We start from the raw sequence: 15,329 nt of genomic DNA on the forward strand, positions 1-15,329 counted from the left end.
AGGGCAGGCGTGAGGAGCCAGCGGTAGCCAACTCCTGTTCCTATTAGAAACAAGGAACTGCAGATGCTGGTTTACAAAAAATGACACAAATTGCTGGAGTAGCTCAGCGGGTCAGGCAGCATCTCAGTCTGAAGAAGGGTCCTGATCTGAGACGTCACTTGTATATGTTCTTCAGAAATGCTGCCTGACCCGCTGAGTCACTCCAGCACTGTGTGTTTTTTAAGAGGAACAATGCCGACAGGCTGATGAAGTCGAGTTAAATTGGGTAGAGCAAGGGAAATAAAAATGGAGTGTTTGGATTAGAAACTAAATTGTTTTGAATATTTTTTTTTAATTCTGTGAAATAAGATAGCATAGTTTCAATTCATGTCTCTCTGGGACGGAGTATTCAGGAGTCAGGGTAGGAATAAAAACTTGTCTTTAAAAAGATACCTCTCCACAGTGTGCAGCTTGATGACATATAACAGCTGCCCATTAAAAATAAATTGTTTGGCGATACATGAAAATGGTCCTTCTGTCTATTCTGACTCGTTCACATTATTTCTTACCTTATTCCACTTTCTCATCCACTACTGACAGGTTAGGGGGAATTTTACAGAGAACAATTAGCCTACAAACCAGAACAGAACAGCGCAGGAGCGGGATCTTCAGCTGACAATGCCTGTGCTGAACATGCTCCATTCCCTGTGTGTCTGTGTGTCTGCATGCCTGCATATCTACATGCAATAGTTTCAAACCATCATCTCACCAGCTGGAGAGTGGTCCTGACCTCCCATCTACCTCATTGGAGACATTTGAACCATCATTAATCAGACTTTATTAGACTTTATCTAGCACGTTGTGCCCTTTATCCTGTATCTGTGCACTGTGAAGGACTTTATTGTAATCATGTATATGCTTTTTGCTGACTGGACTGCATACAACAAAAAGCTTTTCACTGTACCTTGGTACACATGATAATAAATAACAAACTAGATAAACTAAGCAAGTTAAAATCACGTACATTCTGGAGGAGGAGCCTGATCCATAATGCTATTTTACATTATGAAAGATTCTGAAAACCTCAGTTCCATTTCATGAAAGTGCAGAGAATTGCTTTCAATGAGTCTTTGTAATGTAACTAGAAGAATAATTGTACAGGTAACACATTTATGTAAACACTGATAAAGAGTCCAGCAATATTAATAAATTGCAATAATGGTAGCAACTAGTCCTGAGAAGAGCAGATCAGTTTTGTACAATGAATGGCAAGTGCACATCACAGGAAAATATTCTACTTTCTAATGTTTTCTAAAGACATTGTACAAAAGTTTAATTTATACGGCTGACTGAAGATCATTACAAATATAATTTGTACTGGGACGGATTCTCCGTTTTGTCCTCCCAGGCAGCTTTGGTAGGATTTTGAACGTTTTCGGCATAAATTCCACACAAGACTCCCTGAATTTCTTGATCCGCCAACAGTAGATAATGGGGTTGAAGACCGACTTCAGGTAAGTCAGCCACAAGAACCAGGCGCTAATGGCGTAGAAGGATTGACTGTGGTAAAAGTTTTTGTTGAATACAGAAAGGAGACCGTACACCGTGTAGGGCATCCAGCAAAATGAAAAGCCGATGAAGAGGATTAAAATCGTCGAGAAGGCTCGGGTTTTGAAGCTCATGTCAACATTTATTCGATGAGGACGTTGCACGCCCATCAGTCCCAGCTTGCTGACTTGATTTAAGCAGAGGTTGTCCGTGTGGTTGTGGATCTGTACTGCGTTTCTTCGCACTGTGTTCAGAATGCAGAGGTAGGCGTACAGCATCACGCTGAAAGGAACAAAGAAAATGGTCACCAGCAAGAACACTGCGTAAACACGGTCGGCCCATGTCTCTGAATAGCCCAGGACACACTGGGGTGCCCGAGTAGGTACCTCCACCACAGTCCAGCCAACCACCGATGGAAAGGAGATACAGAAGGAGACTGCCCATGAAATGGCAATCATCACTTTGGTACGATGAGGGTTCAGCTTGTCTTGTCGCTGCACAATGATTAGGTAACGGTCAACACTGATGATCAGAAGTATCGCCACGCCTTCCAGGACAAAGAACCAGTAAAACATCGCAGATATCCGGCAAAAGTAACCTCCAAACATCCATTCGACTGTAATGATGGTGATTGTGGTGAAAGGCATGCACAGCAACGATAACATAATGTCAGAAAATGCAAGGGTGGCCAAGAGCAGGTTGATAGCTGAGCGCATTGCAGGTTTCTGGTACACAATTAAACACACTATTGCATTGCCAAAGAAACCAATTGCAATCATTGACATCATCACTACTGCTAATATTATCCTTATAAAGATGTGAAGATTTGTCTTGCTTGAATTCACAAGTGGATTGGTCGCATTTAAAATCTCTGGGATACATCTCTCTAAAAGAGTGCTATTACATCCAATCATTGTGAAAATGTCACTCATTCCCTTCTGGGCAAAAACTTAATGCTATTACATTCATACACTAACATTAAATTTACAGATGCAAAATATTCCATATTGTAAGGAAATAACTATTTTTTGCCATTGGATGTTACAGACTGCAGGGAAATCTTGATATGATTCGTCTTCTTTATATGTTGCTGTTCATATCATAATTGTTGCTTGTATCATATTTTCCAGAGTATTCTTTATCTAGGATCAATAAACAAAAATAGAATTAAGAAAGGTCTTAGTTTTATTTTTAGGTTTGCAATCTGGGGACGCACAGTGGTGCAGCAGAGAGCTGCTGCCTTACAGCGCCAGAGACCGGGGTTCATTCCTGACTATGGCTGCTGTCTATAAGGAGTCTGTACGTTCCAGTCAAGTCAATTCCAGTCAAGTTTATTCGTCACATACACATACGAGATGTGCAGTGATATGGAAAGTGGCAATGCTCGCGAACTTTGTGCAAAAAGACAAACAAACAAACAACCAAACAAACTACAAACAGAATCACATATTCTTTTACATATTAAATATTGTGGGCAGAAGGAAAAGGGTTCAGTAAAGTTAGTCCCTGGTGATATAGGCGTTTACAGTCCGAATGGCCTCTGGGAAGAAACTCCTTCTCAACCTCTCCGTTCTCACAACATGGCAACGGAGGCATTTGCCTGACTGTAACAGCCGGAACAGTTCGTTGCAGGGGTGGAAGGGGTCTCCCATGATTTTATTGGCTCTGGAGTTGCACCTCCTGACGTATAGTTCCTGCAGGGGGGCGAGTGAAGTTCCCATAGTGCGTTCTCCCTGTGACCGCGTGGATATACTCCAGGGTGCTCCGGTTTTATCCCACACTTCAAAGACGCACAGGTTTGTAGGTTAATTAGGTTCTGTAGATTGTCCCGAACGTGTAGGATAGAATTGGTGTGTGGGTGATTGGTGGTCGGTGCGGATTCCGTGTGCCGAAGAACCTGCTTCCACACTGTATCTCTAAACGAAACTAATTAGCAGTTAGAGACAATTTTTAGATTTACAATTAGCAGTTAGCGTCCATAATCTTTCAAAGTCTCCCCTACAACCAGGCTTCTTTCATCCCATTTCGACACTTCTAGACTACAATTTTCAGTACAAAGCCCAGAACTTGGATCAATTAGCAAACTGCACCTATCTGCAAACTGCAGACAATTTGGAAATAGGCACTTCGGCCCAACTTGCCCACACCGACCAACATGTCCCATCTACACTAGCCCTACCTCCCTGCGTTTTGGCCCATATCTCTCCAAACCTATCCTATCCATGTACCTGTCTAAATGTTTCTTAAACATTATGATAGTACCTGGCTCAACCACCTCCTACAACAGCTCATTGCATTTACCTACCACCCTCAGTATAAAAAATTTGCCCCTCAGATTCCTATTAAATCTCACCCCTCACCTTAACCCTATGTCCTCTGGTTTTTGATTGCCCTACTCTGGGTAAAAGCCTCTTTGCATTTACCCTGCCTATTTCTCATGTTCTGGAAAACCTCTATAAGATCACCCCTCAACCTCCTGCGCTGCAAGGAATAATGTCCTAGCCTGCTCAACCTCTCCCTATAGCTCAGGCGCTCAAGTCCTGGCAACATCCTCCTAAATCTTTTCTGCACCCTTTCTGGCACGACAGCATCCCGTGAACATACCTGACAAATGGCACATCTCTATGGTGGTCTTAAGCTTGTTGGCCCCTCTATCCTTTAGCTGCAGTGGTCTCCTCTACTGCATTCGGGAACTGCATCCAACTGTAGGTAGCCTCCCTCTTATTCCAAGCTGCCTTTGCATAAAAGGAGGAGATGTAGCCCTTTCATTATCGTCCCCTTTTAAAGCTCAACCTCTGGGTGGGCAGTGGAGGAGGAGGCAGAACAACTGTAGTTATGTGTGTGCATGCTTCATCCTGATACATCTAGTGAGGCTATGAGATTTATTGCAACACTAGGGAGTCTCAGTCTTGGCCACCACCACCACACCCCTGCTGAGCTCTTCAATTGGCAGTAGCTGATCCATGCTCTGCTCTAAAGGAGATACACTTCAAGTTTCCCCTTTTGAAGGTGTCTTTAACAAACAGCATCCATTAATGATAAATGAATGATCCAGGAATCCTGACTCATCTCTCTGTGGTTCAAACACATTTCTGGCTCAATTGGCTTTTGATGTGATAGTTCACACAGTTAGCAGCAAGAGGAATTCCTGCAGTGCTGATTAACCCTGCAAAGGGCTGAAATGAAACAAACAAGGGGAGGCTTTGCCTTTGGGAAGACTGATAGCAACATGCAAAATCAGTTTATATGTTTGCCTTGTAGCGCCAGAGACCCAAGTTCAATCCTGACTATCCTGGTGCTGATAATCCAGGTGCTGTCTGTGTGGAGTTTGCCTGCGACCGCATGGGTTTTCTCTGGGTGCTCCGGTTATATTACCACATCCCAAAAGCTTCGGTAAATTGTTCCTAGTGTGTAGGATAGAACTAGTGTAGGGGTGAGTGTTGGGCTGTGGGAACTTGGTGGGCCAAAGGGCCTGTTTCCACACTGTATCTCTAAAATGTATATGAAGGGATGGGAGCGAGCGAGGCTGTGGATACTTATTTTCCATAGTGCAAGAGGATACTGATCTCCTGTTTCGTGCATTTGGAAGCAGTAATTTTCCATTCCGGTGAAGAAATCACCACCAAGGTGTCAGAGAGAGAAAATGGAGTTCCAGCAATGCAGTGAAAAAGCCGAACAGTGGTGAAAACAAAGCCGGCAGATGCAGGTCCCTGATAGGGACAGGGTGGAAAATATTTAAGTATTTGTAAAGCCCCTGTCCAACTGTACCAGGTAATTCACGGGTTCTCCCGAATTTTCCCGATTCGACCTCGGAGAATGTCCGTAGCGGGTCCGTAGGAGTTCGTGGATGTCTCGTAGTGGCTCGTAATGCTAACAGTAGGTACTCGGGACATCCGGTAACTCATGACGTTTTTTCATCCCTGCAAAAAATGTCCACGAGTAAAAAAATAGTTGTGATGAAAAATATTGTTACTTTTTATACCTATCGTGAGCATTACGAACCGCTACGAGACATCCACGAACTCCTACAGACCCGCTATGGACATTCTCCGAGTTGAATTACCTCGTACAGTGGGACAGGGGCTTAAGGAAGTGCTGAAGACACGGAGACGTTGCGGGAAATGAATTGCATTGTCGCCTCTGATGAAATATGATCACTTCTTGTTTCCTTTTGCCAGAATGCAAGAGACACCAATAAAGAGATTTGAAGAGAATGATGAATGTGCATCATAAATTCTACGAAGGAGTTAGAATAATAATGGACTTATCTTGCCCGCAGCGTGGAATGTTTGATGTTTCCAGATGAAAGCAATATTTTATCCTCTGACCACGAGAAATAACAAAATAGCCCAGGGTGTCGTCATAGATTCAAGCAATTGCATTGCAATGGAGTTGTATCAGAATAGACTTGATGCATCCCATGACCGACTATCCCGATAAAATTAAGTGGTGCTTGTAGATGCAAAGCCTGGACCGAAGTGAGGGGGGGGGGGGGGGGGGGGGGGGGGGGGGGGATTTGCATTGGAGTTTTAAACAACTTTGAAGATAAACACAAAAAGTTGGAGAGTAACTCAGTGGGTCAGGCAGCATCTCTGGAGCAAAGGAATAGGTGATGTTTCGGGTCTTGACCCTTCTTTGGACTGTCAGAGGAGAGGGAAACTAAAGGTATGAAAAGGTACAGAGCAAAACAAATCAAGGACGGCTCAGGCAAGGTGGAGCCCACAATGGTCCATTGTTGGCTGTGGATGAGGTGGTAATGAAGGGATACGAACAGTGAAACCAGCAAAACAACTAGGGTGGGGAGGGATGGAGAGAGGGGGAATGCACGGTTACTTTGAAATTAGAGAAATCAATATCAATATTCATACTGCTGGGTTGTAAGCTGCCCAAGCAAAATATGCCCAAGTCATTTGGGGTATTGTACGCAGTTCCGGTCCATCCATTACAGGAAAGACGTGGAAGCTTTAGAGAGGATGCAGAAGAGTTTTATCAGGGTGCAGCCTGGATTAGAGTGTATTAGCCACAAGGAGAGCGAGGTTGGACAGACCGGGATTGTTTCTTCTGGAGCGTTGGAGGCTGAGGGGAGATCTGATGGAAGTTTCTAACATTCTGAGAGGCAAAGATAGTGTGGACAGTCAGAACCTTTTTTCCCCCCAGGGTGCAAACGATAAATACTAGAGAGCACAGTTTAAAGGTTAGAGGGATATCATTTAAAAGAGATGTGTGGGTGGTGGGTGTCTGGAAGAAGTTACGAAAGGGCCATTTATGAGTCTATGAGACAGACCGATGAATATGCAGGGCATGGAGGGGTACTGGTCACATGCAGGTAGAAGGGATTAGTTTAAATTAGGCTCCATGTTTGGCACAGTTATTGTGGGCAGAAGAGTCTGTACCTGTGCTCTATGGAAGAGCGAGAGAATGTGTACGAGAGGGTGAAGATTCATGACAACAGCCACAGAACAGCAGCAACACACTCTCATAACATTCTCTCTTCTTCGTAGGTTGGTAGAAGGGAAGATAATTAAAGCTGCAATTCTTCCCCTGTCCCCTCCCCCTCTCTCTTCATAACTCCCTTAGTTTTAATGTGAGCAAAGACAAATAATAAATGTTGAGCCCAATGAAGCTATTAAACTCCCAACTGACAGCAATGTGTGCTGCAATATCAAAATTCATTCCACACATAACATAGAACAGTACAGCACAGGGACAGCCCTTCGGCCCACAATGTTAGCAACATGATGCCTAGTTAAATGATCTCATTTGCCTGTACATGATCCATAGCCCTCTATTCCCTGCACTTCCGTGAGCCTATATAAAAATATCTTAAACACCACTATCGTATCTGCCTCCATCTGCAATGCATTCCAGCCCCCACCCCCCAATATTCTCAATGTAAAGAAGCTTGCCCCACATATCTCCATTAACTTTTCCCCTCTCACCTTATAACTCTGCCCGCTAGCATTGGACATTTCCACCCTGGGAAAAAGGTTCTGACTGTCTACCCTATCTATGTCTCTCATAATGTTACATACTTCTCTCAAGACTCTCCTGATGGTATAATCATACCTACATATCCAAAATTAACAGCTCTAAAGCTGCAATTGAAAGGTGGTTTCTGCAAAGTATTTGGATTCCATATGTAAAGACCCACTACATTTGTTGGGAGTGATGAACTACTAATGAATAATCAGAAACAACAGTGGCGAAGTGGTAGAGTTGCTGCCTTACAGCGCCAGAGACCCAGGCTCAGTCCTGACCTGGGGTGCTGTCTGTGCAGAGTTTGTACGTTCTTCCTGTGACCTGCGTGGATTTTCCCCGTTTGCTCCAGTTTCCTCCCACACTCCAAAGACATACAGGTTTTTAGGTTAATTGGCTTCTGTAAATTGTCCTTATGGCCTTATCGTTGGTCAGCGCGGGCTCAGTGGGCCGAACGGCTTGTCTCCACGCTGTATCTCTAAACTAAACTAAACTAAACAAATGTCCAGCTTCAGACTCTGCATATTTCTATCATGAACACAGAAATCAAAGTAGAGATGTACTGTAAAACATATCTGTGTATGAAATGCAAGTAACAGCTTGGAAAATGTCAACCTTGTAATTGCAGACAAACCCCATGCCAGACCTCTTAATCTGCTGATGGAAAGAAACAATAGAAGAGTGGCTGGCTCCTTGATAAAAGTGCAGAATGCATTTTAGATGTGCACCATAATCAGGTCAGTCCATTAGCAGCAGAATAGCAATTAAACTGCCACACTGGCAATTTACTATATTTAACTATGTGATCACCCAACCTCCAGCACTTTCCAACAGTCAGATAATTATCGATCCAACTGATTAAAAAGTGAATGACTAAGAACGAGATGATAACTTACCTTTCTTCATAAGTGTCCCATTTGTGCTGCACTTTAAAGTTGGACTGTGGTCTTGAATGTGTCAGTATCTATATCCTGAGTATAATCTAGGAATACAAAGTAATTCACTCATCAACCATTCACTTTCACACCCTTTCATTTCTAATATGAGGACAATTTTTTCTATCATTTTAAAATTAGCTATAAACCATAGAAGTTGGATCAAAAGAAGTTCCACACAAATCAAATAAATGAGATTCAATTAGTAGCTCACAATGATAGTTTGCGTAAAATTGTAGTACATCGCCTTTATAGATACATACTACTTCAGTAGCATTTTACCTCCAATGTAATAAATCAAGCAAGTGTATGCATTTGTGGGTTACTGTTATCCAGTTTTACTGATAATTATGCAGAGAAGGAGATATTAAGAAGAAATTATATGACAGCAGTGAGCTTAATTGCTTCAGAAAGTAGTCTTCACCTTGAGCAACTGGGTTATAGATTTAAAGTCAAAAATATAAATCTTTGCCCAATAAATAAAGTATGAGAAGAAGCACTATATTCTGAGGTTAACTAAATAATCAAAAGCAACACATTTTCTGGAAGTGGAGCCAAGTCACGTTGGCTGTATTACTGGAGTTATTAAATGATGTTCTTTCCTATGCTGTACTGTTCTCTGATCTATGGAAGTAACAAATGTTTTGGATAAAGGGGAAATGGTGGATGTACTGAGATTTGCGGGAGAGTTGAGAGCTGATGGTATTGGAAGTTATGTATTGGTGTGAATGGAAAATAAGGTGGCTAACGGGACATTAATAGGCATAAATTAGTATTTTACCAGTTGGTAAAATTTAACAAATGGTTTACAGTTTATATTAATGTCTTGAAAGAAGGTACTAAATTTGCTGATGACATCAAGATATGTTGTAATGTAATTGTGAAGGAAGAAACTGCAGATGCTGATTTATACCAAAGATAAACACAAAGTGTTGGAGTAACTCAACGGGTCAGGCAGCATCTCTGGGGAAAAGGAATAGGTGACGTTTCGGATCGGAACCCTTCTTCAGAATGGTAGGAAAGTAAGCTGTAAGGAGGACACAAAGAGATTATAAAGGGATATAGATAAGTTTAACAAGTGAGCAACAATCTAGCAAATGGAGTAGCTAGCGGGAAGTGTAAATTGTCCATTTAGTCAAGAACATTCAAACATAAATTCTAACTGGTAAGAGATTGCAGAGTTGTTTGATGCATAAGGTTTGAGAAACTCATTTGTATCTTTAAATAGATGAAGTGAAATATTCTGTAAGAACTAATATTTCTTTAATTACCAGCCCAAAATGTTCAGAAGGTCAGGAGAAATCTATGCTATGTAGTTCGTGTAGCTTCATAGGAAGCAGCCGATAGTAGGTTACAAGGCCAATACATTATTTAGCTAAGGTGAGAAGAGCAAAGTTTAAAGGAGATGTGCAGGATAAGTTTTTTTTTTTAACACAGTGTGGTGGGTGTGTGGAACATGCTGCCAAGGGTGGTGGTGGAGGCAGATATGATAGTGGTGTTTAAGAAACCTTTAGATTGCAAGGAAAGGAGGGACATGGATCATGTGCAAGCAGATGAGCTTAGTTTGTCTTGGCATTATGTTCAGCACATACACTGTGGGCTGAAGGGCCTGTTGCCATGCTGTACCTATTCTATGTTCTATATTTTATTATTCTATATTTCATTCTCTGGATATTCTTAGATGAAAGTAATCTCCCCTTCAGTTCCCCTGGTTAAGCAATCACATCTTTCTTAATTCTGCCATGTGACCTTAATGTTTATCTTAAGATTGTGCCAAATTCAGAATGTTAGTGCATGGTTTCCAGAATAAAATGCACTTCAATGTACAGAAGACATTAAAATGGGGACACAAATCTGGTACAATATCTCAAACCTCTCCTAAAGAACAATTAAGAAAGTTAAAGAACAGACTATTTAACTAATCCAGTGTGTTGAAACAGTTTTCGTTCACACAGCAACCTCCACAATCAATTCTGACACTTCAATTTGTTGAACCAAATCAATGAACATTTCAGTTTATGACCTGCTTTTAGTTTCCACGGTAACACAAATAGCCCAGTAGACAATTCAAGTGTGTGAGATTTGTGTGTGATTCAATGGGTACTTTAGAATAGTTCAATGGTGAAAAAGGTAATTCACCTTTCTCCACATTCAAAATGCACATTAAATATAAACTAGTAATAAAAACTAGTAAAAAGGTAGAAATGGCTGCTGCAAGTGTTGCACAAAAGCACACTGTCTTTAATGGGACTGGCAAGAATATGGGACTAAGCTAAATGCTCCACATTGAAGATGACACAGAGGGAGCACAGAAGGAAAATTGTGGCCAAAAAAGATAGTTCCTATGAAATTTTCTGTTGATCAATTTTATGTCTCCCTTTTTGTCATAAAGTCGAATGTATAGCACAGAAACAGGTCCTTCAGGTCTGAAGAAAGGTCTCAACCCAAAACGGCACCCATTCCTTCTCTCCAGAGATGCTGCTGAGTTACTCCAGCATTTTGTGTCCACCTTCAGGTACCTAGTGTGCACCAACTTGCACCAATCTAATATTGAGCCCATTATTCTTTTCACCTAACAATCTCATGAATCAAATCCCACCATCCAAAAAAACATGTAGACCATATATCATAGGAGCAGAAATGATCCAATCATGGCGGGAAGGCAGGAGAATGTGGTTGAAAGGGAAAAATGGATCAGCCATGATCGAATGATGGAGTAGACTCGATGGACCAAATGGCATCATTCTGCTCCTATATCAAGGTTCAAGTGCGTTTTTTGCACGGTGGAATCCGATTCATGAGGTTGTGGGCAGAAAGTAAACAAAGGGCACAATACAAGATTAGTGAATTGGGCCGGAGAAGCAATTTTAGAAAATGGAAGACTAAAGTAGAATCGAGTTGATTGGAAGCCTTCACAAGGATTTAGATGCATTGCTTATTTGCCTCATTGGAATCTGCATCCATTTATTTAGCTGTATGGAAAATAACCTGCTTTGTATGCTAACATTTTGTCTCAATTGTTAACTGACAATCCAAAATCAAAGTGAACATTTTCTTTGGGATGACTGATGTTACTTGTGCAGACACCTGATCTGTGTGCATTTGGATTTAATCATGTCGATATCAATACATCAAACACTACTAGATTGCTGTATTAAATCTGGCATTGAGCAGTTCAGATGTCCATTCTTCCGCTACACCCAACAACATCCAGATAATGCAGTCATTTCATGATCAGTATTCAGGAAATACTTGCATTGCATCTAAGGTGCTTATGTATAGTAATACGTACTGAACTGCGTGCAAAAATGAATTTCACTGCAGCTCAGTACATGTGACAATAAAGTACCATTGTTCACAACAGCTTGTGACTTTGCTGATGACATTTGTCTGAAGGTAATTGCACCATTTTTCTTCCTTCCAACCATACTCAATAGAAAATCAACTTTCTAAATGTTTGTAACAATTATTTTGAGGCTTTTTGCAGCACATTTGTTGCCCCACACATCTTCACGTTGACTCTCATTCGTGTTTCTCTCCCCCTCTATCTTCACCATGAGAGGCACAGTGGCACAGCAGGTAGAGCAACTGTCCCCCAGCATCAGACACCCAGGTTCGATTCTCACCTCAGGTGCTGTCCAGGTTGCTGGTTGCATGTTCTCCTTGGGATCACATAGGTATTCTCCCGGTGCTCCGGTTTCCCCCCACTTTCTGAAAACATGCAGTTTTGTAGGTTAATTGACCTCTGTAAATTACTCCCAGTGTTTCGACAATGGATTGGAAAGTAGAATAACATGGAACCAGTGTTAACTTTAGTTTAGAGATCCAGTGCAGATATAGCCCTTTGTCCCAATGAATCCACGCCGACCATTCATCATCTGTTCACATTAGTTCTATGTTATCTCACTCTCTTGTCCATTCCCCATACACGGGGTCATGTGAAGAAGCCAATTAACCTACAAACCCGCACATCTTTGGGATGTGGGAGGAAACCGGAGCACCTGGAGGCCACACACACACACACGCACACACACACACACACACACACACACACACACACACACACACACACACACACACACACACACACACACACACACACACACACACACACACACACACACACACACACACACACACACACACACACACACACACACACACACACACACACACACACACACACACACACACACACACACACACACACACACACACACACAGAACCCCTGCAAGCTCCCTACAGACACGACCTGAGGTCACGATCAAACCCAGGTCTCTGGCTCTGTAAGACAACAGCTCCACCAGCTATGCCACTGTGTCGCCCAGCTTTAGTGATCAATGGTCGGAGTGGACTTGGTTGGCTGAAGAACCTGTTTCCATACTGTATCTTTCAATCAAAATGTTCCTCTGGCTCCTGGTCACCTCACATCCACATGTCTTTGTGCAGTTTCTATCATCAATCTCATTCTCATGCACAGCCGCAGAATAAAAGGATGTACCATTAGAAAGGAGATGAGGAGGAATTTCTTTAGTCAGAGGATATTGAATCTGGCGAATTCATTGTCACAGTTGCGGAGGCCAAGTCAATGGGTATTTTTAAAGCAGAAATTGACAAATTCTTGATTACTAAGGTTAAGGGGAGAAGGCAGGAGATTGGGGTTGAGATGGAAAGATAGATCAGCCATGATCGAAAGGCAGAGTAGACTCAATGGGCTGAATGACTCCCTGCTGCTCCTATGAGTTATGAACCTATGAACAACAGGCATGCCTTCCTGAACACATCCACATCTCCACCAAGTGCTGGGCTCTGATGCCCTCTTTCCCCATCTGCCAGGGTGACTTCCTAAGCCACACCTAGAGATTTGAATACTGGGCAGAGCAATTCCAAATGCAAAAACGATGCAATGCACTCTGTGTTTAGTTTAGTGTACTTAGTTTAGAGACACAGCAGGAAAACAGGCCCTACGGCCCACCGAGTCACTGATCACCTCTAAGCTAGTTCTGTGTTACCCCAGTTTTGCATCCTACATGCTAGGGACAATTTACAGAGGCCAATTAACCTACAAACTTACACGTCTTTGGGATGTGGGAGGAAACCAGAACACCCGGAGAAAACTCGTGTTGTCACGGGGAGAAAGTTTAAAAACTCCACACAAACGGCACCCATAACCAGGATCGAACCCGGGCCATGGCACTGTGAGACAGCAACTCTACTGCTGCGACACTATGTCGCACCATAGTCACATGAGAATTTTATTATGGTGTAAAAAAGATGAAACATTGTCTATTGACACAAAATTTGCTTTGCAGTGGAACTTGAGGACAAATGTTAGGAATCGTGATGCAATGTGAGGTACCTTGAAAACTGTGGATGTGAAGGGAAAATAATGACAGAAGCTGCAAATCCAAGATAAGCAAATGTCAGCAACTGAATAAATTGGATGGATTTAAACAGTCCCTTTGTTTCCCTCCTGATTTTCATTTCAGGCGTTGGCCTACACTCTCTATACACCTCAAGGGATTCACAATCCCATCTGCCTTTGCCTGGCATATGACTCCTTCTTTTCAATAGCTCATGTTATCCAGGGTTCTCTGCTCTGTGTTCTCAATATCCTCTGCAACTCACATTTTTAATTAGCTTAGTGGATTCTCATGAATTGGATCTTTGAAATTGTGTTTTTTTTACAGATTTCTCCTGGAGTTCTTATCTGCATTATATAAAACCATGCACAATTACAAAGGTGAATATCCAAGACTTTGGCACCTCACCCACTTGCAGAAATTAAGCATGGATGGCCAGTGATTCATTCCTAACTAATGACTTTTGGATATGACAGACTGCTCTTAGCTCGAAATGAAGTTGAAAATAGAAATATCATTGATCAGGTATGCAATATTTTTTATCACTGTTATGTGTAAACCAATAACGCAACAAATCAAAGCAGGAATTGGAATAACATAGAAACATGAAATGAAAATTAAAAATAAGCAGAGGGAAAAAATTTCAAGCATGTGTTTCCTTTTTTATATTACTGCATTGGAATGTCATGCAACAGACAAGATGGTGTAGCATTATATTAACACTAATATATACATTGTTGAGAAAAATCAGCTTGAGGCAACGTGAAGCCTCTCTTGTTCACTCGTATGCTGTTGCTAGGCAGGATTTGACCACGGTGCTCTTCATTGTTAGTTTTAAATGTCAATAAAAGGCCATGTACTCTTCGCTCATGTTGCTAAGGCAGGGAATGTTAAACTGACCCTGCGGCGAGTTTCGTCATTAACTACATTAACCTATGTTTGCAGACACTTTCAAATGCTATTCCTTTCTCCATTTTCACATGCAGGCCGATTGTTGTGGACATTCAGTATTTTCTGACTTTGCCCTTCAGTGTAAGTGAGTACAATGTGCTTCACAAATAGAATACTGGTCACCAAAGTATTGTCATTTCTGATGTTCCTGATGTGGCCTCCTTTACATCTGCGAAACCAAGTAGAAACTAGGCGACCCTTCACCAAACACTTGCGCTTGGTCAGTCAAAGCCTGCCGGATCTCCCGATTGCTAGCTATTTTAACTCCCCTTCCCATTCCCATACTGACCTCTCTGTCCTTGGCCTCCTCCATTGCCAGAATGAAGCCACACACACAAACTGGAGGAACAGCACCTCATACTCCGATTGAGTAGCTTACATCCTAATTTTACTGAAGACGAGTCTGAAGAAGGGTTTCAACCCAAAATGTCACCTATCCCTTTTCCCCAGAGACGCTGCCTGACCCACTGAGTTACTCCAGCATTTTGCGCCTATCTTCAGTATGGAACACGGAATTCTCCAATTTTACAAACATCCCATTTCTCTTCCCCTTCTTTTACTCTGTGCCCCACCTGG

At 42.1% G+C, this 15,329-nt stretch overlaps 1 protein-coding gene across 6 annotated transcripts in view; it reads right to left on the reverse strand.

Moving 5' to 3' along the window:
• Positions 1 to 1,092: 1,092 nt before the first annotated feature.
• Positions 1,093 to 15,329, reverse strand: part of gpr45 (G protein-coupled receptor 45) — a 30,746-nt gene continuing 16,509 nt past the window's right edge. For 2 of the 6 annotated variants that reach the window (XM_055637122.1, XM_055637125.1), the window contains exons 2-4: positions 8,400 to 8,485; positions 5,296 to 5,447; positions 1,093 to 2,669 (exon numbers count right to left, since the gene is read on the reverse strand). In XM_055637122.1, the coding sequence (XP_055493097.1) occupies positions 1,317 to 2,459 (1,143 nt within the window). In that variant the 5' untranslated portion in view covers positions 2,460 to 2,669; positions 5,296 to 5,447; positions 8,400 to 8,485 and the 3' untranslated portion in view covers positions 1,093 to 1,316. Of the gene's footprint in view, positions 2,670 to 5,295; positions 5,448 to 8,399; positions 8,486 to 12,064; positions 12,150 to 15,329 lie in introns of all 6 variants that reach the window. The other 4 variants (XM_055637123.1, XM_055637128.1, XM_055637124.1 and 1 more) reach the window with 3 other exon arrangements.

The sequence above is a fragment of the Leucoraja erinacea genome, chromosome 6 (genome assembly GCF_028641065.1).
Source record: "Leucoraja erinacea ecotype New England chromosome 6, Leri_hhj_1, whole genome shotgun sequence".
NCBI classification, from domain to species: domain Eukaryota; kingdom Metazoa; phylum Chordata; class Chondrichthyes; order Rajiformes; family Rajidae; genus Leucoraja; species Leucoraja erinaceus.